The sequence below is a fragment of the Notechis scutatus genome, chromosome Z (genome assembly GCF_049901735.1).
Source record: "Notechis scutatus isolate UNSWTSFEM ecotype Mainland chromosome Z, rNotScu1.2, whole genome shotgun sequence".
NCBI classification, from domain to species: Eukaryota; Metazoa; Chordata; class Lepidosauria; order Squamata; family Elapidae; genus Notechis; species Notechis scutatus.
Window position 1 is genome coordinate 34322209 of NC_142025.1, and position 24311 is coordinate 34346519.

The window sequence follows — 24311 nt, forward strand, 5'->3', positions numbered from 1 at the left end:
TCAATCTCTTGTTGCATCAGGTGGTAGTTCCATCATGTTTTAAAACTGCAAACATTGCATCAGTGCCAAAAACTCTGTAATCACATGCCTTAATGATTACCATCCAATTGCACTCACTTCCATTATGAAGCTTTTTGAGAGATTGGTAAAGGATTATGGTTTCATCCCTTCCCCCTACATTTGACTCATTACAGTTTGCCTATCAGAACCGCTTTACAGATTTTCCTGTGTGCTTCATCTTAGCTTGGTGCATCTGGAAGAGAATACTCATGCAAATGCTATGTGTTGATTTTAGTTTGGCATTCAACACAATCATTCTTCAGTATTTGGTGAACAAAGTGGGCCTATTAGGTTTTAATAATGTAACTGGATACTTGATTTCCTTTTTGATAAGCCCCAGTTTGTGTGAGTTGGAAGAAAAGTTTCCAATTCTATCTCCTTGAGTACATGATCCCCACAGGGCTGTGTCTTGAATCCACTACAGTTCAAGACCCACAACCACTATGCCAAATCTGCTACGAATCATATTGGATGACATGGCAGTGGTAGGTCTTATCCGGGACAACAATGAACATGCTTATAGGAAAGAGACGAAGACTCTAGTACAGGGGTGGGCAAACTTTTTGGCTCGGGGGCCGCATTGATTTTTAAAATTTGAGACGGGCCGGGTCAGCACAAGATTTTTTGGGAATCGCCCCCCCCACCCTCCCCCCCTTCTCCTCCTTCCCCTCCCCTCGGAGGCCCCTGAGTCAGGAGTTGCTACCGCCGGCGCGGCTCCGCGTGGCTCCAGTCCCGCATTGCCTCGGGAAGGGAAAGGCAAAAAGGAAGAGCCGCGGCGGTGCTTTGCAATGGGAGCAGCTGCACCGGAGGCTCAGGCTCAGCGGCTCCTGGTTTTGCCTTTTCCTTCCCAAGGCAACGCGGGACTGGAGCCGCGCGGAGCTGTGCCGGTGGTAGCAACTCCTGACAGCCCCAGCCGGACATCTGAGCGGAGCCCGGGCGGAACTGCCTGTTGCTGCTGCCGGAGCACCGCCAGGTCGCCTCTCCGCCGTGCGGCTCGGGGCCAGGTGCGAGTGCCCGCGAGTTAAAAGGAAGCCGAAAGTTGCTGGGAAGTTGCTCGGGTGCTGGGAGCAGGCTTTTAAAGTGCCACCCGAGCAAAGTTTAAGCAATCCTTTGTGCACGTGCACTTGGCACAGGCTCGAGAACCTCCTCATCACTGTTGCCAGCCCCCACAATCTCTGAAGACAGCAGTCCACTCCCTAATGGTCCTGGCCCCTCATCAGAGTCATCACTCTCCTCAGCCATCTACACCTGCTGCTGGCTAACCATAACAGGTACAATAAAATAACCTGATTCTAAGGAGATCATTGTAGATATTAGAAAGAGCCACCATAGCCATATTCCATTCAATATCAAGGATGCATCTACAGAGGTGGTCAACAGTATTAAGTATCAGGGGTACAGATAACTAACAGTCTGAACTGGTCTCTCCGCACGTTATCCTTAGTGAAGTGTGCAAACCAGTCTCTACATTTCCTGCATCGGATGAGGAGTGTGCATCTTTCTCCTTATGTCCTGGTCACTTTTTACAGAGGCACAATTGACAAACTGCATCACTGTTTGCTTTGTGGTAGCATTGCTTCAGATAGGTCGATACAGAGAGTGGTAAGCACATCCGAGATTACAGGAAGCTTGTTTCCCATTACTGCTTATAAGCGCTATGTGCTTAGAACTCAAAGCATTGTTAGAGACCCCATACACCCACTTTACAGACTGTTTCTGTTTCTCCCCTCTGGGAGGAGGTTTTAAGGTATTTCTAGCATGACTACCAGATTCTGTAACAGCTTTGTTACCTATGCCATCTGTGTGGTAAACTCGCAAGATTCATTCTTCTCACTGTGTACATGTATATCCAAACTAGACTGTGTTGTTTCTCTATGTTATATATGTGGGTACATGAATTTTCATTTTAATGTATGCTGATTAGTGTACCTTTAAAATGACAATAAAGTTATTCTAAACCTAATTCTACTGTTATTAGAGATTAAGATCCATTTTCAGATAGCATCTCTTAACACTGGTATAATTAAGGGATATACTATTAAAAAAACAAGGCATAAGATGTATGATATCCAATCCAAACCTAGTAATCTGTCAACCACATTTTACTGCATTATTTTTAGATAAATCAATTCAACTGTATAAGTAGTCATCGATTTACAACAGTTCATTTAGTGACTGAAGTTAGAACTGCTTTGAAAAAAATGGCTTATGACTGTTTTTCATACTTACAATAATTGCAGCATCTTTATGGTCATGTGATCAAAAAACAGACACTTGGCAATTGACTCTTATTTATGACAGTTGCAATGTCCTGGGATTATGTCATTACCTTTGTAACTTTCTGACAAACAAAATCAATGGGGAAGCCAGATTCATTTAACAACCATTTTACTAACTTAACAACTGCAGTAATTCACTTAACAACTATAGCAAGAAAGGTTCTAAAATGGGGTAAAATTCACTTAACAATTGTTTTGCTTAGCAACATAAATTTTTGGCTCAATTACCATCTGTAATGATTATTTGTTTTTCTATATTATGAATATTTTCAAATTTTGAAATATTGAAAAAAAAAAACCACAAATGCAAATCTTTATTAACAATAAATTCTTCTGAAGAAGTAGTTCTCAATGTTTATACTATAGTCTTCTACCACAAAACCTGAATTTTTACCATTGCTGATTTTCAAGTATGCAGAATTAGATGTATAGTATTATTTTGCTTCAATGCCTGAAAAGAGGTACAGTATAATTTTATATATAACAAAATTGGCATAGAAAAATAAACGTATTGTAGTTACTGAAGACAGACAGACAGATGGGGACAGAGATGCTGATAAATTACAATGAAGCCCAAATATATTATTGATGATGTTGGGTCTTTGTTGGCATAGGACTTTTGCCTTTCTGATCCTTCGCCTTCCCTTGTTTCAACTGTAATGAAAATAATAATAAAATCACTTGAAACATAAGCTCTCCTTGTTTTCTTCAAACTATAGAAAACAACTTTCATCTAGTCCCATTATTGCTACATTTTCTTATCCTACAGCATTAGAAATTTTCTTTACAGGATGCTTCTACATCCAAGTGCCCATATGAATTGACACAAACCCACAAATTGAAATGAAGGCAGTCTCAGTGTCGGCAAAGCCGAGCGCGTTAGGACCACAGTAGCGCTGGCCGGGCTACAATTTCCAACCTGATAGAAGCTCATTGACTGGAGAATCTAAACATTTCTGCCTAAAGATGAGAGCCAATTTTTTTGCCACATTCCTTTAAGGCCAGACTGAGTTGTGAACTGGGAGAGTGGCAGTTGACAGAGGGATGTGGTAAAATAAATGAAGGACTCAGTCTTTGGGCAGAAAGGCATGTATCCAGGGGTGGAATTTTACCGGTTCTGTCCACCTCTGTAGAACCGGTAGTTCTGAAGAAAAGCAGGCATAGAACTGGTTCTATGTCTGCTACTATTTTGCCCCACCAACCCGCCCGGGCTCTTACCTGACCTTTATTTCCTGCTTTTTCAACCGCAGCTGCTTTGCGCAACACAGCTGAAAAAGCAGGAAAAAGGGGCTTTTCCAACTGCTGTGCACTTGCATGCAGCGCTGCTTAGCTGTCCGGGCAGCTCAGCAGGTCGTAAATTGTACTCGCATGACTTGCGCATGCACGCATGACATAGGGAAACAGAACCAGTAGTTATACCAGTCGGATCCCATCACTGCATGTATCTACCCATGTGTGGATTCTCCAATCAACGTGCTGGAGAAAGGCAGATGTGCTTCCTCTAAAATCTTTATTGCTTTTGAATCAGCACATTTCCCATTACTACTATGGGAATCCATGATGGAAGCATTTTAAACAGCTGAAGAGTTTGATCAGTTGATTAAACATGAAAGTAAAAATATGTATTTCCAAAACTGTATTTTATCTTGTTTCTGCAAAATGGAAATACTAAAAAAGTAACTATGGCCTTCCTCCAATCTATCCTATTATATGTGTCATATTTCTATTCCTTATACCGTGTTTCTCCAACAATACGCCCCCCCAATAAGAAGTCCCAGCATGTTTTCTAGGCATAAAATGAAATTAAGCCCCTCCCCCAAATTTAGGCCTATTTTAAAACATGCAAAATGGGGGGAAAGGGGCGACCTGCTGTTAGAAACACCCTGCGGGCAGCCACGCCTTGCCAGCAGCCGCTCCTAATGGCCGATCATGGTGGAGCACAGAGGGCTCCCGACCCCCTGCCAAGAGCCTTTGCTGCAGACCCGGGTCAGTGGGTGGGCAGCGTCGGCATGGATGTCCGCCGGCAGCTTTTCAGCCACTTCTCGGGCCTCCGTAGCTTCCACGATTCCTGCTGCTGCTGGCACCTCTCTCACCAGCACCGTCTCCAACAACAGCATCTGAGGAGTACCCACTTTTCCCCTGTCTCCGCAACAACAGGGGAAAAAAAACATTTTGAGGTACCTGGGAGCACCACGTAGTGCGTTTTCGTTTAATCCTGAATGGCTGGTTGGGCGTGAGAAGAGCCGAGCGAGCGTCTCTGCCGCTGCTACCCTTGGTGCTCCAGCCTCGGGCTCTGCAAGTTTCCAAAAGTCCCAGTGCACAGCCCATTCCTGTATTCCAAGCGCACCCAGGCTGAGCTGCAGCTGTCCCTCTTTCTCCAGCGCCATCTCCAACAACAGTGGCAGCAGCAGCGGGAACCGTGGAAGCGTTTCAGCCGCTTCTCGGGCGGGGGAGCCACCTCTGTAACTTCCACGGTTCCCACCGCTGCTGCTGCTGCTGTTGGAGATGGCACTGGCAAGAGAGGGACAGCTGCAGCTCGGCCTGGGCGTGCTTGGAATGCAGGAATGGGCTGCGCATCAGGACTTTTGGAAACTTGCAGAGCCTGAGGCTGGAGCACCAAGGGTAGCAGCGGCAGAGACACTTGCTTGGCTCTTCTCATGCCCAACCAGCCACTCGGGATTAAACAAAAACGCACTGTACGGTGCTCACGGGTACCTCAAAATGTTTTTTTTCCCTGTTGTTGCAGGGACGGGGATGGGGGGGAAAGCGGGACTGACTCAGACGCTGTTGTTAGAGACAACTCTGGTGAGAGAGGTGCCAGCACCGGCGGGAACCGTGGAAGCTACGGAGGCCCGAGAAGAGGCTGAAACTGCCGGCGGACATCCACACCACCACCGCCTGCCTGCTGACCCAGGTCTGCAGCAAAGGTGCTTGGCCGGGGTAGGGAGCCCTTCGCATTCCGCCATGATTGGCCGTTAGGAGTGGCTGGTGATGAGGCGTGGCTGCCCACAGGGCGCTCTAGGCGAGGGTGCGTGGGGGGAGAAATTAATTCACCCCTGAAAAGACAACCTAGCCATTTTTTCGGGGCTCAAAAACAAAAATTAGACCCAGCCTTATTATATGAGAAACACGGTAGTTGTTAGGAATGATAGTCACCTAACAGCTGGGTTGGCAATGTATAAACCAGGATAGTTATTTAATACTGTTGTATCTTTAAGAGAGTGCTGTAATTATGATTGGCTGAGGTTCCTCAGACGGCCATAAGATGGAGCCAGAAACCTGGTTTGTTCTCTTCTTGCATTTCTGTATTGCCTTTTGCCTGATTGTCGTTCTGCTTGGATTGCTGTGAGCCTTGCAAACTGTTAGCAAACTCCGTTTACAGAAGGTAAAACCTACATTTTACTATTCAGTGTATCTGTATGCTGGTTGTGTGTTATTCTTCACCACTCTCACTACGTTTCCCTGAGTGCACTCATTCTCCTAACGAGGAATACCTCAACAGTAGTTACTTATTATTGTTGTGCAATGCTTTGGATTTGATAAAGAAGTGCTTTGGAATGCATAGCAGAATGAATCAGTATTCCAGCAATTCAATAAAGCAACTTTGCTGTTTCCAGGACTGTAGGATTATAGGCAAAGTCTCTGTACAGCAGACACATAATTCTGGAAACATAGGGTATATCACTGATTTAATAAGTCATAAGCAGATATTATAATGTACTAAAAATCCCAGAGCACCTTTTCAAAACAAGATAAAAAGCACTGCACAGCTTCATAACGGTTTCGAATTTTTCTAATTATAGATAAGCAGAAATAGAAAACATAAGAAGTTTATCAACTTCAGTTTATCAACTTCAGATATAATAAAAAATAATTACAGCAACAGAAATAAATGAGGAGTCTTCCGGTTTGTCGGCTTCGCGAGCGGCAGGGATTTGCGGCTGCGCGATCCCTGCCGCGCTAGCTTTTTGGGGCTCCCACCCAGCCGGGATGCGGAGCTAGGCTGACTTGCAGGGGCAGCTGAAGTAGGGGAGATCCGGAGAAGGGTTTGGGGTGCTGCAGACTCTCTCCTGGCCGGCAGAACTCCCTTTTCCCAGGACGGTGCAGCGGGGTCCGTAATGGCCGCCACAAAGAAGCTGGCAGCCGGGTAAGAATGCGCAGGAGGAAGTGGAGAAAGTGATTGAGAGGAGAAAGTTTTTCTTGGCTCCTAGGACTCTAAGACATATTTAATAAAATTCCTGAAAAGTATGATTCTCTGAATAATACCTGCCAGAAGAGGAAAAAAGCGGCTGCTTGAAGGTGCTGAAAGGATAGCTTTCCTCTTTTCCTACGGAATAAATAACTGGATATTAAGAAACCTATTTTTTTAGGTGGAAATTGGTTTTAAGCGATGAGTGGGAAGAGAGAGGATTAAGAAGAAAATATTTGTATGCTAAGATTTGTTGGAGCAGATGCCTTAAGGATTTGAAGACTAGAATATATTGTAATAAGATTTTAAACAGATTTGGACTTTCTTTCTCTTGATTGATATTACCCCAGAAGGAGAAAGTGAGAACTCTGCCTTGGTTTGGACTGATTGATAACTTTGGGACTGTTTTATCTTTTTTATTTTCTTTTGAATATTCTGGTTGTTGTAAGAAGAAAGAAGGAGAAAAGAAAAGAAAAGATTTATAATGGCTCTTTCTGTTGAGGAACTAAGAAAAGAATATGAACAAGCAAAAAAAATGGTAAAGATGGTGTGGAAGAAGCTTTCCTTTTCTTAGAAATGGCGCTTACTAATTATCAACAAAAATTACAACAGATGAAGACAGCAGAGGAACAAGAAAGAAAGGAAGGAGCCATCTTTAATGAACCTCAGAATTTGATCCAGAAAAAGGAAGAGAGAAAGAAAAGAAGAGAAGAGAAAAGAAGAAAACTAAAGGATTTAAGGACTTAAGATCCAAAAACATTTAAGAAAGGGAAAAATAAAGTGCAAAACCAATATGATGATTGTAAACAAAGGGGAAAAGAAATACGACAGAGAAGGAAGCCGGTAAGGCAGAGGCTAGAAGAAGGGGGGTAGAAAGGTTTGTTGGGAAAAGAAAGAAAGGGAAAAGGTGGAGAAAAGCTACAATGTTTTGAAATTAAATGGAAAAAGGAATTTTTATGGATAATGGATAAAGTATATTTTTTTTAAAAAAAAAAAAAGATTTTGCAAGGTACATAAGATGAGATGGTAGTATTGCAATGGTTTAAGAGTTGATAAGAGATTAAAATGTTAAAATGTTTAAAAATGATTGGCTTTAAAACTTAATAATAGGAGAGGTTTAGAATATTGTTTTAATTAAAGAGTTTAATAAAATTATGGTATTGATGTTATTATAAAATTTTTATTATAGTATTTCTTTTTAATATTTGGATTTATTGTTTAATTAGACACTTAATTGTGTTGGATGTATTAGTTAGATAGAATGTACCAAGCAAAATCTGATTGGGTATTAGATATTATTTTAAAGATTAATTTGATTAACTTAGGGGGGAGATAGAAAGGCATCATACTCTGATTAATGATTTCAGGAGAAACTGATTTTCTTTTTTTTCATAAGGGATGAGACAAAGGGATGATAAAAAATGGACAAAAGATACAAATATAATGATTTAAACTAAGATGATTAATTAAGGTAGAATTAAGAAGTGTGAAATATGTGGAGAAGTTAATATAGAAGGGTTAGAATGGTAAATAAAATAAGTAATGATATGTAAGATGAGCATGAATATAATTGAAGTCCATGAAGAGAGAAATACCTGGGTCCAAGTTACTTTCCAAAAGATTTTTTTATGTTTTGTGTGTTGTGTGTATATGTCTTTTTTGGGGAGAATTGGTAAAAACTTGTAGAAATATAGAATGAGAATAATGGTAACTAAGTCAGAAAGAATCAGATGAAATAATAATAATGATATTGAATAAGAGTAAAGAGAAGTAAAGAGAAATTGAATAAGAGGTTTTGGTATATTATATGGAAATGGTTTAAAACAGAATCATAATTTATCTGACTTGTTAAATTTACAATGGAAAAAGGTTTAAACATGTAATGAATAATGATAATTTGTGTGTTTTAAAAAATTAATAAAACTTGTTTTCAAAAAAAAAAAGAAATAAATGGAAAAAATCACTGGTGTTCGATATAAATTACACAAAAATTGTTCTTTGTTTTTGCATATCACGACAGTCCTGATATTTCCATCTAACTATATTTGATTTTCAAATATCACTACAGTTCCCCAACATACTATTTAAAATCGTCAACACATTATTATGCCATTTGAAAAGAAATATTTTTAAGTAGAAAGAAATGCTTCTGGTTTAAATAATGTGTACTGTGGACTTACCCGTGCCTGATACTGTCTTTCAAAATAAGCCATATCATCTTCTTCAGATCTCCTTAAACTGGAAACTTGCATTGTTGTACTTGTACTTCCTTAAAGACAATATTTTTATTAAATTTTAAAATGCATTTAAAATCTGTTTAATCAACTATAAAAAATGTAAAAATCATTACCATCTGTTAATTGGGAATAGGCCTGCATAGAACTGGATGGACCTTGGAATGCTTTTAAAAATGGATTATCCATGTTGGTTACAGGAGCTTCTAAAAATTGAGTAGAAGGTGCTCCTGAGCAATAAACAAACATTAACAAATTAAAATTAAAGTACTACAGTCAATAAATAAAATCTAGGTTAAATATTTGTTCAATTAAGACCACCAAAGATATTGAACAGCATTTCTATTAGATGATGGTGCAGTATAAAATGAACAAATTGAGCGTGGATAAAATAGCATAATCAAGATGAATCAAGATTCACCAAAACAGTTAATTCTATTTTCTGTAAATCATATTGCATGTATCAACCTAAACATTCAGTCATTGGTTAAATTGTCAACAAGAAAATCCTGAAAACAACCACTGTTAGTAAGGTTAATAGCAAACTGCTGTGGTTCGTTTCCTTTTGTTTGTTTGCCCTGTCCCAAATTATCAGTATAAACCTCCAGCTTAAGATAATATCCCACATATCAAATGAAGTGGAGTCCAATTCACAGCACGTTTGAACATAAATAAAATTTATTATTTTATAAATATTTATTTTATACTTATTTAGAGTCACCTGGCAGAGAAATGAATGGCAAAAATTCAATAAAAAATAAATAAATTTATAAAATATAACAAGTAATATGATGTAACACATTTCTTCATCTTTAAGTGCAAAATGCACATTTTGTTGCAAAATGAGCACTACTACTTATTTGGGAATAACTATGAAATGGATTTTAATAAGACCGATGATTAAGCTGTTATTAAAGTAAAAAAACAATCAAATATATTGACAGAAACAACAATTAAAATGTATCCTAAGATAGCTTTCTTACATCTCTGTAAAATGAGAAGGATGAGGGAAATGAATACCTATTGTTGCTTATTTTCCATTCTGTGTCTGCTATGTTCTCAACCAAAGTCCATTAAATTATGTTTTTATTGTTTTATAACTCAAAATTTAACTTAAAAGACTTTTAATTATATTTAATTTAAAAATAAACATATGATAATATTATCTTTAGGACAGCTATTTAAGATAAATCTGTAAATGTAAATCTGATTGTTCCTCTGTTTTATGTTTTTTTTAGATATGTATACATTTTCGGAGAAAAAAAGATATGACTGATCTATAAGATATACCATGATCTAATACATATTGATTTTACAGAAGACAATGTTGAAAAAGCACTACGCAATCTAAAACCATCTCTATCTATTGGGCCGGATGGAATATGTGCCTACTTCTTTAAAAAGCTATCCACTGGCATAGCCGAACCTCTAAGCATAATCTTTGAAAAATCTTTCAGAACCAGCTCCTTGCCAAAACTATGGTCACAAGCCATGGTCATCCCCATCTTCAAAAAGGGAGACCCCAGCCTAGTTGAAAATTACAGACCAATCTCTTTATGCTGCATCATCTGTAAAGTCATGGAATCAATTATTAACCAATCCATCATCCTCCACTTAAGAGACAAACAACCTACTCTCTAATAAACAATTTGGTTTCAGGAAAAAACTATCATGTAATCTATAACTCTTACACTGCAAAAACATTTGGACTACACAACTCGATCAGGGCAAAGCAATAGACGCAATCTACATAGACTTCTATAAAGCCTTTGAATCAGTGGTACAAGACAAACTACTCCTAAAACTAAAATCTTACAGTATCTCTGGACACCTACATAACTGGATAGAAGTATTCCTGTCAAACAGACAACAAATGGTCAAAATTGGGAGCGTCCTATCAAATTATGTATCTGTCGACAGTGGTGTCCCCCAAGGCAGTGTTCTAGGACCAACTCTTTTCATACTCTACATAAATGACCTCTGTGATCATATCAAGAGCAATTGTGTTCTCTTTGCTGATGATGTAAAGCTATTCAACACCACAGGCAATACTGCTATCCTTCAAAAAGACCTTGACTATGTATCAGAATGGTCAATCAAATGGCAACTTCAAATCTCAACAAATAAATTACATATTGGCAAAAAAAATCAGAAAATAAAATACAGGCTGAATAGTCAAGACCTTGTTGATGATCCAAGCTCTGTAAAGGACCTTGGAGTACTCATCTCTGATGATCGAAGTGCTAGAGCCCACTGTAACTTCATAGCCAAAAAGAGTTGTTAACCTAATCCTACGTAGCTTTTTTTCTGGCAATATCACACTACTAACTAGAGCATACAAAACATTTGCTAGACCAATACTCGAATACAGCTCATCAGTCTGGAACCAGCATTACGTATCTGATATTAGCACAGTTGAGAAAGTCCAGAAATATTTCACAAGAGGACTTCTCCACTCCTCTACTTGGTAGAATACCTTATGCCACCAGACTTGAAATTCTAGACCTAGAAAACCTAGAACTATGCCGTCTTCAGTCTGATCTAAGTATGGTATATAAAATCATACATTGCAATGTCCTCCCTGTCAATGAATACTTCAGCTTCAACCATAACAACACAAGAGCACACAATAGATACAAACTCAAGGTTAACCGCACCAAACTTGATTGCAGGAAATACGACTTCAGCAACAGAGTGGTCAATGTCTGGAATAGTCTACCTGACTCTGTGGTTTCTTCCCCAAACCCCCAAAACTTTAACCTTAGACTGTCTACTATTGACCTCATCCCCTTCCTAAGAGGTCTGTAGGGGGCGGGCATAAGCACACCAACGTGCCTACCGTCCCTGTCCTATTGTTTCTTTTATTTTATTTTTTATTTTTCTTATATGTATCCATGTATTCATAACTATGCTTTTACTTATACCTATTATCTTGTAAGCAATTGACAAAAAAAAATAAAAAATAAAAATAAAATCTTTATAGGAATATAGAACACCACAGAGGTATTCCAGTAAAGGCCTGTTGCTAACTGTAAATGACACTCCTTAATTTACAACAGATAAAAAAACCAGCCTAATCAGCGATGAAGTTCTGTTATGAAAGACTATTTATATTAAACATAGGCTGTAAAAGATTTGAAAGTCAAGCACCTCTATGTTGAAATTAAGCTTAGACAAGCATTAAAAGTCAGAACGGTTATTCAAAATCAATGTTCATAGATTTATAAAGCTGAAGGAGGCAACAATCTAAAACCAACCTCATGTTGGAATACAGTATTATAACTTCATATTCATCAGGAAGAAGAATTGTAAACCTATTAGAATTGCAAGTGATCTTCAAGGTAATTCCGTATAAATCAAAATATGGCAATACTCACTTATTAAAAAAAAGTTCAAGCATGTGTACTTAACAAAAAGAAAATAACAGTTTAGTAAAATAATTGGATAGCTTAATTGTGTGTCTAACAACATTAGTGCTGTTTCAAGTAAGTCTTGATAGTACTGAAATAGATTTCATAATCAGACATAATTACTTGAAACAGCACTAATATTGTTAGACACGCAATTAAGCTATCACAATTGTTTTATTAAACTATTATTTCCTTTTTAAGTTATGTTATTTGTTCAATGCATATCCCATATCTCCACTCCACCCCAGTTTCTTCCAGGACTTCTAAATTAAATATATAGCATGCTCAATGCTTGTCTTCCCCCAAACTCCCTAGGATAAGTTGGCTGAGAAATACCAAGGCAATCATGTATAATTTTTTAAAAATAATTTCATCCTTACCCACTCCACTATCATCAAGTCTCATGTAGCCTTCTGCTAAGGAACTAAAACCTGTTAGTCCCCCCATTGCAGCATAAGGGACATCGTGCCCAACTGGCTTTCCTTGGGCTAAGCGTTCCTCTTTTGTTTCCACTATAGTTTCATGAGAATATGCTGGGTGGCCACATCCACAAGTAAAGCAACTGTGAAACCCTGCACATTTGGAACCTAATGCAAAACAGTTAGAAAATGTCAGAATTTGTTTGAAAGGTTTCCACTCAATGTCAATTTTGCTTGCTTTAGCCTTGGTGATATAAACAATTGCCACAACTGAAACCTTTTAATATTCATATGTGCATTATTTAAATAGGACAGACATGAGGAAAAGAATAGTAAGTTCAAGATAATTATTTCTACATCTGGAATCATAAACACTATTCTTTGCTTAGATAATACACTGCTCAAAAAAATAAAGGGAACACTTAAACAACACAATGTAACTCCAAGTCAATCACACTTCTGTGAAATCAAACTGTCCACTTAGGTAGCAACACTGATTGACAATCAATTTCACATGCTGTTGTGCAAATGGAATAGACAACAGGTAGAAAGCATAGGCAGTTAGCAAGACATCCCCAATAAAGGAGTGGTTCTGCAGGTGGTGACCACAGACCACTTCTCAGTTCCTATGCTTTCTGGCTGATGGTTTGGTCACTTTTGAATGCTGGAGGTGCTTTCACTCTAGTGGTAGCATGAGACGGAGTCTAGTGGTAGCCACACAAGTGGCTCAGGTAGTGCAGCTCATCCAGGATGGCACATCAATGCGAGCTGTGGCAAGGTTTGCTATGTCTGTCAGCGTAGTGTCCAGAGCATGGAGGCGCTACCAGGAGATAGGCCAGTACATCAGGAGACGCGGAGGAGGCCGTAGGAGGGCAACAACCCAGCATCAGGACCGCTACCTCCGCCTTTGTGCAAGGAGGGACAGGAGGAGCACTGCCAGAGCCCTGCAAAATGACCTCCAGCTGCCACAAATGTGCATGTGGCTGCTCAAATGGTCAGAAACAGACTCCATGAGGGTGGTATGAGGGCCCGATGTCCACAGGCGGGGGTTGTGCTTACAGCCCAACACCGTGAAGGACGTTTGGCATTTGCCAGAGAACACCAAGATTGGCAAATTCGCCACTGGCACCCTGTGCTCTTCACAGATGAAAGCAGGTTCACACTGAGCACATGTGACAGACATGACAGGGTCTGGAGACGCCGTGGAGAACGTTCTACTGCCTGCAACATCCTCCAGCATGACCGGTTTGGCAGTGGGCCAGTAATGGTGTGGGGTGGAATTTCTTTAGGGGGCCGCACAGCCCTCCATGTGCTCGCTAGAAGTAGCCTGACTGCCATTAGGTACCAAGATGAGATCTTCAGACCATATGCTGGTGCGGTTGGCCCTGGGTTCTTCCTAATGCAAGACAGTGCTAGACTTCATGTGGCTGGAATGTGTCAGCAGTTCCTGCAAGATGAAGGCATTGGTGCTATGGACTGGCCCGCCTGTTCCCCAGACATGAATCCAATTGAGCACACCTGGGACATCATGTCTCGCTCCATCCACCAACGCCACGTTGCACCACAGACTGTCCAGGAGTTGGGGGATGCTTTAGTCCAGGTGTGGGAGGAGATCCCTCAGGAGACCATCTGCCACCTTATCAGGAGATGCCCAGGTGTTGTAGGGAGGTCATACAGGCACGTGGAGGCCACACACACTACTGAGCCTCATTTTGATTTGTTTTAAGGACATTACATCAAAGTTGGATCAGCCTGTAGTGTTTTTTTCTACTTCAATTTTGAGTGTAACTCCAAATCCAGACCTCCATGGGTTGCTAAATTTGATTTCCATTGATAATTTTTGTGTGGTTTTGTTGTCAGCACATTCAACTATGTAATGAACAAAGTATTTAATAAGAATATTTCATTCATTCAGATCTAGGATGTCTTATTTTTGTGTTCCCTTTATTTTTTTGAGCAGTGTAATTTGCAGGTGAGCTAATTTTGCAAGGAGTTGTCTGAGAATAGGAACAGTCATTGTGTGTTGAGGATCTCCTATTTGGAAGCAGCACATATTTGAATATTGTGTATCATTATGCAAATTAGCCAGATTTAAAGTACTTATTTATTTAGCATATTTGCTTGCTTCAATCAAAATTTACACTTGGCAGCTCACATAAAAATTCAATATAAAACAATTTTATATTAAAATAAAAATTTTATTTAAATATAAGACATCTAAACAAAGATAGAGGATGGTGACAATTCAAATCAGAGAAAGACTTTCCAGAAAACTCAGTCTTTATAATCTTATAGAAACCAACAAAGAAAAGCCAGTCAAATCTAGGGAGACTATTCTACAATATGGGGACTGCAACAGAAAAACACCTCCTTACTCCAACTCCCTGAACTCCTAATAGTATGGAATTTGCAGCAGCTTCTCCTGAATAGATTTAATCAGGCAGGCCAAAGCTGGCTGAATAAATATTTATGGAGAATCTTGAATTAGTTTCCTGATTGCAGAATTTGAAATATATTAGTTATTTCCAAAGCAATAGATATACATTATTATGATGCTGAGACAGTATTTAAAAAAGGTATCTGTGGATAGTAGTTACTCTTACATATGAATTACTCATTTAATCAAAGTCAAAGTACACTTACACATATTGCATAGAAATCCAGTTGCTGGATTATGCTGATCTGCAAAATGCTTACATCTACAGCGGATGGGCTGAGTACCATTAAGAGGAACAAAATTATAAGATTTGCATGGACACCGACTCACTCTACAAGGAATAGAAATAGGACGTTCTTTTGGAATCACTTCAAAATCTGTTTTGTGTTGTTTATACCTAGGAAAAATTTAAAAAATGAAGATGCACTGTTATTATTCCCTTATTAGAATATTTAAGGATCCTTTTATTCAAAGACATTCAATTATTTTATAAAAGGGGCAAGGCCAATACTTCAAAATCTCAACTTTAATCCCAGATTAAAATATGCACCAATCTTTTAACTCAGAGGCCCCAGCTTTGTGGACTGTTAGGGGAGGGAAAAGGGGATGCTTCCACATGAGCAGTTGGCATGGGCACCCGCTGTTCGTGCAAGTGGAGCTGTGCACTCGTGCTCTTTTCCATTGCTTTTGCAGTCAAGTTCCAGTATTGGGCCACGGCCTAGGGATTGGGGGGCCCTATTTTAATTGATTCCTAAGATTGCTAAATTTTCTATTTGTGTTGGGCCGATAATTTCCAGAAATATTGAGGTTTCCAAAGTATGAATCTCTGAATGAATCCTTCTCAGCAGTAGCACTTGGAATGAACTTTGTCCTGAATTGAACATACATAATCCAAAATGAAAAGTCTAATTTTCTCAATACTACAACCTTATGTTCATTTATCAATAAATTACATAGAAAAAAAGGTCATGAGTTTTTCCTTGTTGAACAACTCAAAAGTGTGTGAGAATAAGGACTTCCGGTTGACATCACAGAGAGACTGGATACGAGGAGCGGGTCTCCGTGCTTCCGTCTCGATTTCTCCCCTTTGGTGGGTTCTGAAAGGAGCCAAAGCCGATCTGTAGGGTGGCGAAGCAAAGAGGGGCACCCTGTGAGACTGCAGAGAGTTGCAACTCCTGCTGGACTCCTGTTTTTTTCCCCCTCTCAGATACTGTGAGGAGAAGAGGCAGCCCAAAGATGGCTGCCACGAAGCTGTAACAGCTGAGGAATATCTAAGACTGATGCTGGAGCTGAGTTAGAGGATTCTTTTTTATTTAAAACCTAACCCCAAAAGGAAAAACTCCAGGAAAAGAGGCGCTCATAACTATTTGCTAAAGCAGCCACTAAGCACTCAGAAAAACTGCAGAATTGAAAGAAAATAATTAAGAGAAGAAAAAAAACTTTTTAAAATACAGAAAATTGGACTTTTAACCTGAGCAGGTATTGTTCTGGAAAGGCATTTTAAAAGTACTGGAACTATGTACCTAAAAAACTAACTTTGTTTCTATATTTTGATTTATTATTTGACTAAAACTGTTTAACGTTGAAATCTAAACTAAGAGTACCATCTGCTGATGAAAGGAAAGTATAACATATTCTTAAATCCTGGAAAAATCTGATAAGGATTTGTTTTATGCACCTACAATGTGACTACTGGAGATTCAAATAGGAGAATAAGGAAGATATTTTCATTAAAGAGAGCCTGAATGCTATGATACAAGACTGAACATATAAAGGGAATTTAAAGAAATTATGGGAAGCTCTTGGGATTATCTAAAGGGACAGATTGATTAACTATGGAATACAAAAAATTGTAAATATTGAATTTATTTTGGTGACTTTAGGCTTGAATATATGGTTTTTGGATTATTGGACAAGAGCGGGACTTATTAAAACAAGATAAGATGCTCCATCAGAAGGTATTGAATGGAACTTGGGAAGAAATATTGTCGATGTTTCAAAGCATCAAGGACATTCTGATAAGAAACCACAAGGAGATTAAGAATTTAATGCATGGCATGGATGAAAAATTGGGAAATATTATACAAAGGACAATGAGTGATCAAGACGCCCAGGAAAAGGAGGAACCAATTGAAGGAGCAGATGAAAAAGCAGAACAGATTAACCAGCAAACAAAACAAGATGACAAAAAAGAGACAATAACAAAAAGAACAATAACTGATGAAATAAATCAAAGAGAAAACATTTTAAAAGATTTAAAATGGGAACCAGAGACACAGGAAGATATTTTTGAAAGAGAGATAGGGGCATGGCTAGATATTTTAGAAGCTAGACAATGGAAAAGGGTAGAGATGGGAGAAATGTTTAAAATGGATAGTCAGGACGTAGATGCAGATAGGTATAAAGATCCAAGAGAGGAATATGGGAGGCAAGTTAAAAAATGAACAATTAAAGCTTTAAAGTGGACAAGAGATGACAGATAGGAAGGATTTGTTTTTAAATATAATGGTGGCATGATTAAAAGTTAGAGTAAGGATAGAAATAAGAGGGGGAATATTAGTAAACAGTAAGACAAAAGTAATAAGAGGGAAAATTAGAAATTGAATGATATTATGTATGTTTAAACAATATTGCGATTGGCATTGGAATAACGTATTGAAACATTGACTAATTAATTAATGAAAATCTATAATTTAATACAAATATGTGTACCAATACTAGAACTACATAAGCTTGAGGAATGTAACAAATATGATTAATAGCACTATTTTTATTTGTACTAAAATGTATGATACCCTGTGCCACACTGTTCATGCATTGATATGGATAGATTGTAAAATAAAATAAAAAACTTGAAACAAAAAAAGTGTGTGAGAATATGTATGTTTACACACATACACGTACCAGTACATACAGTGCTTAATATGTTTAATTATATATTATAAGTGAAGAATGAACAGATCTACACATTTTGAAGACAAAATGTTTTTAACATAATAAAAGGAATATGAGAAGTTAAAGCTTTACTTTTTCTTGGCTTATATTTGTGAAACCAATCAATAGCAGAGAAATAATATTCTGTGCACAAAAGAGTTGTTATTGAGTCTGATAGTACAGACCAGAAGAGTACAGCTATTGAGCCATTACCATTGAAGATAAAGCAAAGCACAGTAATAATTCTTTTTTACTTCTCACACAACGAAAACCATACTGGAAACAAAGAAAGGAATACAAATTGGCATTATAAATGTACTATCCCAAGAAAAAGATAGTTCAAAAGTATAACCATAATTTTAAGGCAATATCTGCCTCTATTTTATGCATTTTTGCATTTTCAACAAATGCAAAACCACTCTTAAAAAAGACACAGATAAAAATCATTTGTGGGAATATTAGTCTTCCTTTTGAACAAATATTATAAATATACAATATATATGACTATTAAAGACAATATTCTATAATCAAAGGTTTTTTTTAAAAAATCTAAGATAAATTTTAGTGCATCTGGCACAAATAAAGAATGCCTCACCTGTGAGAACAAAAGCAAGGTGTTTCTGGACCCATGAGTTTACAGTCAATGCCGGTTGGTGATCTCCAGCTCACATATAATCTATTTTGCAACCGAATTGGTAATACTTGTTTCTTATATTGTTCATATTCTTCTGGGGTAAACAGTTTCCCACCATCATCTTCTCCTACAATTCTGCAAAAGTGTTGATTTCTGAAATACTTTACATTACATATTTAATTAAAACTGTAATCAACAACCCTTTTAATAATATGCGCACAGACCACAAGAAGAACTTGTCATATCATGAGTGAATGAGAGACAAAATAAGATAATCTACCGTGTTTCTCAGAAAATAAGGCTGGGCCTTATTTTTTGTTGACCCCCGAAAAAATGGCTAAGCCATCTTTTCGAGGGTGCCTTAATTTTTCCCCCACGCACCTTGCATGTTCTGTAAACTGTAAACAGTGAGTGATCCCTGGACAAGGATATTCATATACAATTCTAACTCGTGGTTTATGAAATTAATTCAGACAACTATATGAATACAATATGCTGAATCATAAACCATATTGGCTGGATTCTCATAACACACTGGGCCACAAATTAGCCAACTATATTTTAGCTTGGCATGTTCTGTAAACTCAGACAAAGTCTAGAACAGTAGCACTAGAATAGTGCAATCATTCAATAACCATTGTGTTTGAATTGCCCTACAAAATTCAATGTCAATGTATATAACGGCAAAATAGAAAAAACAAATAAATAAAATTCAGTCAAACAGACAAAGATAAAAGCAGCAGCATGCACCTCATGTATAAAGACTAAAATATCTTAAAAATAAGTACAAGGATTATAACATAACCAATATCACCTTTCAAAATTCCCAATCTTAATATATAGGTCAGCGGTTGCTAACCGGTGGGCCGTGGCTAACCGGTGGGCCATGAGAAAATTTTGGTGGGCCTCAGAGAAATCTCACCTCCAGAGCACCCCCACAAAGCAATTAATCCAGGCTGCGCAGAAACACAAGGCTGCGCCACCCACATGGCCCACGGGAACCCTCACTCCTTACCCAGCAAACTTGTCTGCTAAGTTGCTATTTTTCCTTTTTCCGACCATCATCTGTTCTGCTGTGCCGGGAGATTTAGATTAACTAGGAAGCAGGAAATGGTTGGATTTCTTGCTTTCTAGCTAAGCATAGCCGAACCTCCCTTAGGACTGAAGGTTTGCTTGCAAGCAAATTCAATGCAGACTCACAGCAAGCAAATTTGAGAAACTGAGCTAGCCGATGGCAGATAGATCACTGAATGATTCTGTGAGCAACTCAATCTGCCTGCTTTGCCTGATTTTGGATAAAAGTTGTTTTTTAATTTTAAAAAAATCAATATTTACATGCATGGTGTGTTGTGAGTTAATTTTGTGAGTTTGCTTGCTAGCAAATTTTATGAGTTTGCTTGCAAGCAAATTTTATGTGACGGACTGAGCTAGCCAATGGCAGATAGATTTCTGAAGGAATCTGTGATTCTGTGAGCAACTCAATCTGCCTGCCTGCTTTGCCTGATTTTGGGTAAAATTTGCTCTTTTTTTTATAAAAAATGCAATATTTATAGAAATATTTATATCTACATACAAGCCATGCCCAGCCAGTCACATGACCAAGCCACACCCACAAATTAGGCCACGCCCACAGAACCACTTAGTGGTCCCTGGGATCTGAAATTATGAGTTTGGTGGTCCCTGAGGTCCAAAAGGTCCCTTGATATAGGTCACTTCAAAATACAGCTTCTATGGCTTTAGCATGGAGCATTTTTCATCAATCAATGAAAGCACATACTAAAAAGAAATCAGAGGATAATATTCTAAATGAATAATGTACAGCACAACACACTTTGAAATCATGTTTAAATATTCATGCATAATGTGAGAAGAGCTCCAGCATGGATCAGAATATTGGGAATACTGTAAATGCACCTTCCTCCAAAATTTCTCAGCTTTCTCAGCAATTTATAAATATGATTGCTATTAGGCAATATGTACTGTTTTGTTCAATAATGCAGAATAAACTGTATATTAGTTAACTGAAGTTTATTAGTCCTCATCAAAATGAACCCATATTTTAGATGTTCTGTAAAAATGACAATAATTTCCTTTTTTAATCATCAAGATGAATCACCAACTGTATGATAAATTATTAATCCAGAGTCAGACTGAACTCTGCAAACAGCCAAAAATGTTCTTTCTATCTATCTATCTATTTATCTATCTATCTATTCATCTATCTATCTATCATCTATCTATCTATCTATCTATCTATCTATCTATCTATCTATCTATCTATCATCTATCTATCTATCTATCTATCTATCTATCTGTTTGTAGCACCACAAGGAAATTGCCAAACTACGTTCGGTAGCATAATCAAAATGGCAAAGAGCAAGCTATACCGCACCACAAACAAATCAATGCTGGATAACAATCTCAGTTGGATATCAATTGTAGTAGTGGAGATTATATAACTCAATTCAAAGGAGTTAATGGAGAAAAAACTTAGTGTGTTAAAGCAGTGGTCCCCAACCTTTTTTGTACCAGGGACCAGTTTCACGCAGAAACTTTTCAAGGACCGGGGAGGGGGTTCGAAGTTGGTGAGTTTGCTTGCAGACGCCATTACCTGACTAGGTAACATCTGATGTTGTTACCTAGTCGGGTAATAAAACGCCTGCCAGCAAAACCACCAAGTTCAGGGAGCGCCAATGCCTCCTCATTGCAACCCTGAGCGACAGATATTCTCTTCTATTGGGACATTTAAAACGGAGGGTTTCAGCTGCAGATTCAGGAACTGCGCCGGGCTGAGGAGCGCCTTCAAAACTGGGAGCGCCAGGGCGGCGGCGGCCCACGGCTGTCTCCGCGGCTCAGGACAAATCCCCTGCAGGACGGCTGAGAAGCCCCGCCTCGGCCCGCCTCCCTCAGCCTCATCCTCAGGTGTCTGCCTCGCTTTCTCTGTCGCTCTCGCTCCTCCACCAGCCCAGGAAGAAACTGGCTTCAAGAAGCCGGCGGGTGGCTTTTCCTGTCGCCGCAGCTCCTCCGGCGCCTGCTCACCCCACCCCACAGCGGTTCAATCCAGTGCTTTTGCTTGCTCTGCCTGAGCTGCCTTCGTTTCTGGTTGTTTCGGAGTAGCTTCGCTGAATAAAAGAGGCGAATAGTTATTATTCTCAGCCGAAGCTGCCCGAAACAACCAGAAACGAAGGCAGGCAGGCAGGCAGAATGGAGCACTGATTGAACCTGGATTGATTGGCGGCGGGTGGGGGTGAACGGGCGCTTCGGGAGCTGCGCTGACAGGAAAAGCCACCCTGCCAGCTTCTTTGAAGCATTTTCTTCCTGGGCTGGTGGAGGAGCGAGAGAGCGACTGAGAGAGGAACGGCAGGGGAGGAAACCGCCACTGAGCCAGAGAGTAGGACAGGCTTTGGCTGCTTCCTCCTCCCTTCTTTCATTTGTGTCCTTGATCCCTGATCCCAGCAGCATTCACCGAAGGCGAAGAAAGCCGCCATTTTTATTTTATTTTTATTTTCTTTGCGCCCGGTACAAAGTGATCCACGGACCGGTACCGGTCCGCGGCCCGGTGGTTGGGGACCCCTGTGTTAAAGCATATGGAAAGCAGTTGAAGAGGCCTTCATCCTGCAATAAACTGATTGTGATTAGTGGTTGAATTGGGACTAGAACCACCTCACTCCTTTTCTGCTCCCAATTCACCACTCACTCCAGTACACCTTAAAGCCTGAAAGGGAGTGTTTTATGCGTACTACTCTAGACTCCTGACTCTTACTCTTCAGACTACTCAGTTTAGACAAGGAGCTTGACTTAGGATAGGTAACAGTTCTTTGGGATCTGATTGGAGCAGAAAATGAGTCTTAGAAATGTTTTAATTAAGCACTATATGAATTCATATGCTAGATTGTGATGTAATCAGCTACTTGGAGGCTCCAGCTTTTGTGCAAACCGAATTCATAAACAGCTTGTATACTTGTATACTTGTATGGTTATAGGTGAAAATTAGTGGAGTCAGTGAACCACCGTTTAGAGGTTATTGTGTTGCAATAACACAGCCAAAAAATGCTGAAGCCAAAAGTGCAATGGAAATTCCCTATTGGAAAATGAGTCTTAAGTCAAAATGTTTCTCTGACTCTTAGCTCTAAAGAACAGCATCTTCAGAAAGTGAAGAAATTCTTTCTTATATATGCCCAGAAGACATTTATTTCTTTATACGCCCCAAGACCTCCAACTCTTAGGGAGTTGTCCCATGATTTGCTGAATCAATTAGATTGGGTGAAACCGCATGCAGTAAATCCGTCGATTCCATGTTATTGGATTCCTAAAATGTGTTCCTGATTCAGGTCAGCAACCCTAAGTTTGCCGTAGAGTTTACAGTGCAGCCAGGCAAAGAGTTCTACGCATAAAGAAATCTAAACTGCCACCAAACTATCGCGCGGGTCTTTATACAAAATCTAAATTAAACGCGGGTCTCTGCGACATACGAAACGCGGGTCTTTGAGACCCTCCGCGAGGATTGCCTCTTCCGCACAGGGCGCCTTAGCCACGACTTTCCCCAGTCCCTTTTCGATGGATAAGAAGAGGCCGTTCAATTGGTTTCCTTACCTCTTATATTCCAAGTAGTCGTCTATCGCCGCGGCAGCCCCGGACTGAAATGTCAGCCGCTCCATTAGTTTGGGAACAGCCTACGGGCTATCCGCAGCAGAAATGCCCTTTCGCAGATCCGGATAAGTCTTTCCAAGAACTCGAGACACGGAGCGATAGCCTCGCGGGAAGAGGAGGCGGCTCTCTGTCAGGAGCGGTTGGAGCCGCGGTGTCGCTCGGGAGGACTCGCCGCTGCTTTGGCGGCAGCGGTTTCAGAACACTTTCAGCGCCTACCTTGGTTTTGAATAGATTTCGTTGAAACTGCCGCTCTTCGGTTGCTACGTGAACTGCTTCAGCGACAAAATTACAGTTTGAACGATTTTGCGATGAGGGCAGCTAGTAAAGAAACACTAGCTAGGCCGCCTTCCCTCCAGAAATTGAGTTTGCACAGTTGCAGAGCAACAAACTTTGCCTGTCTAGCCAGGGTAGTTAATACTTCAGTGGGTCATATAAACTAAAGACCGGAATGGCGATTCACTAGTAACTACAGTATCTATCTATCTATCTATCTATCTATCTATCTATCTATCTATCTATCTATCTATCTATCTATCTATCTATCTATCATCTATCTATCTATCTATCTATCTATCTATCTATCTATCTATCTATCTATCTATCTACCTACCTACCTACCTATCCATCCATCCATCCATCCATCCATCCATCCATCCATTTATCTATGGGAAATACCACTCATGCATCATCACAAAATCCAGAACCGTAAAGACTACAAACTTAAAATTTGCCACTTATGTTCCTCTTGGCTTCTAGGTGCTCACTAAGAAAGGATTTTTCGAAATGACTATCAGAGCATTAGTATTTCATATATTATTAACATGCTCTGATGCTAAGGAGTTCTACTCCCCCCTCCCCACTGAAAAGAACTCTGTTCTAAATGTAAAACACAAGGGTCCTCTTTGTAGACTTCAGTTCAGCATTCGATACCATCATTCCAGACATTCTTCTAACTAAACTAAACCAGCTAGCGGTACCTGAACACACTTGTAAATGGATCATAAATTTCTTAACAGAGAGGAAGCAGCAGGTGAAGCTAGGCAGAATCACATCTGATACCTGTAC

The 24311-nt window shown here is 39.4% G+C and overlaps 1 protein-coding gene across 1 annotated transcript; it reads right to left on the minus strand.

Moving 5' to 3' along the window:
• Window positions 1-2275: 2275 nt before the first annotated feature.
• On the minus strand, window positions 2276-23453 carry FAM221A (family with sequence similarity 221 member A). Its single transcript, XM_026677984.2, has 7 exons — window positions 23190-23453; window positions 18558-18731; window positions 15235-15425; window positions 12553-12759; window positions 8879-8992; window positions 8709-8797; window positions 2276-2993 (listed from the first exon to the last, which is right to left on the minus strand). The coding sequence occupies exons 1-7, from the start codon at window positions 23252-23254 to the stop codon at window positions 2922-2924; spliced, it is 912 nt and encodes a 303-aa protein (XP_026533769.1). The 5' UTR covers window positions 23255-23453; the 3' UTR covers window positions 2276-2921.
• Between the last annotated feature and the right edge of the window lie 858 nt (window positions 23454-24311).

What these genes read in the sequence shown, in the direction of transcription:
- FAM221A (XM_026677984.2), bottom strand. Translation starts at nt 23,254, where the DNA reads ATGGAGCGGCTGACATTTCAGTCCGGGGCTGCCGCGGCGATAGACGAC. An exon ending in ACTTGATGATAGTGGAGTGG is followed by an intron (nt 8,993 to 12,552) that starts GTAAGGATGAAA and finishes TTTATTGCTCAG; the next exon opens with GAGCACCTTCTACTCAATTT. An exon ending in AAAGACAGTATCAGGCACGG is followed by an intron (nt 2,994 to 8,708) that starts GTAAGTCCACAG and finishes TTTTCATTACAG; the next exon opens with TTGAAACAAGGGAAGGCGAA.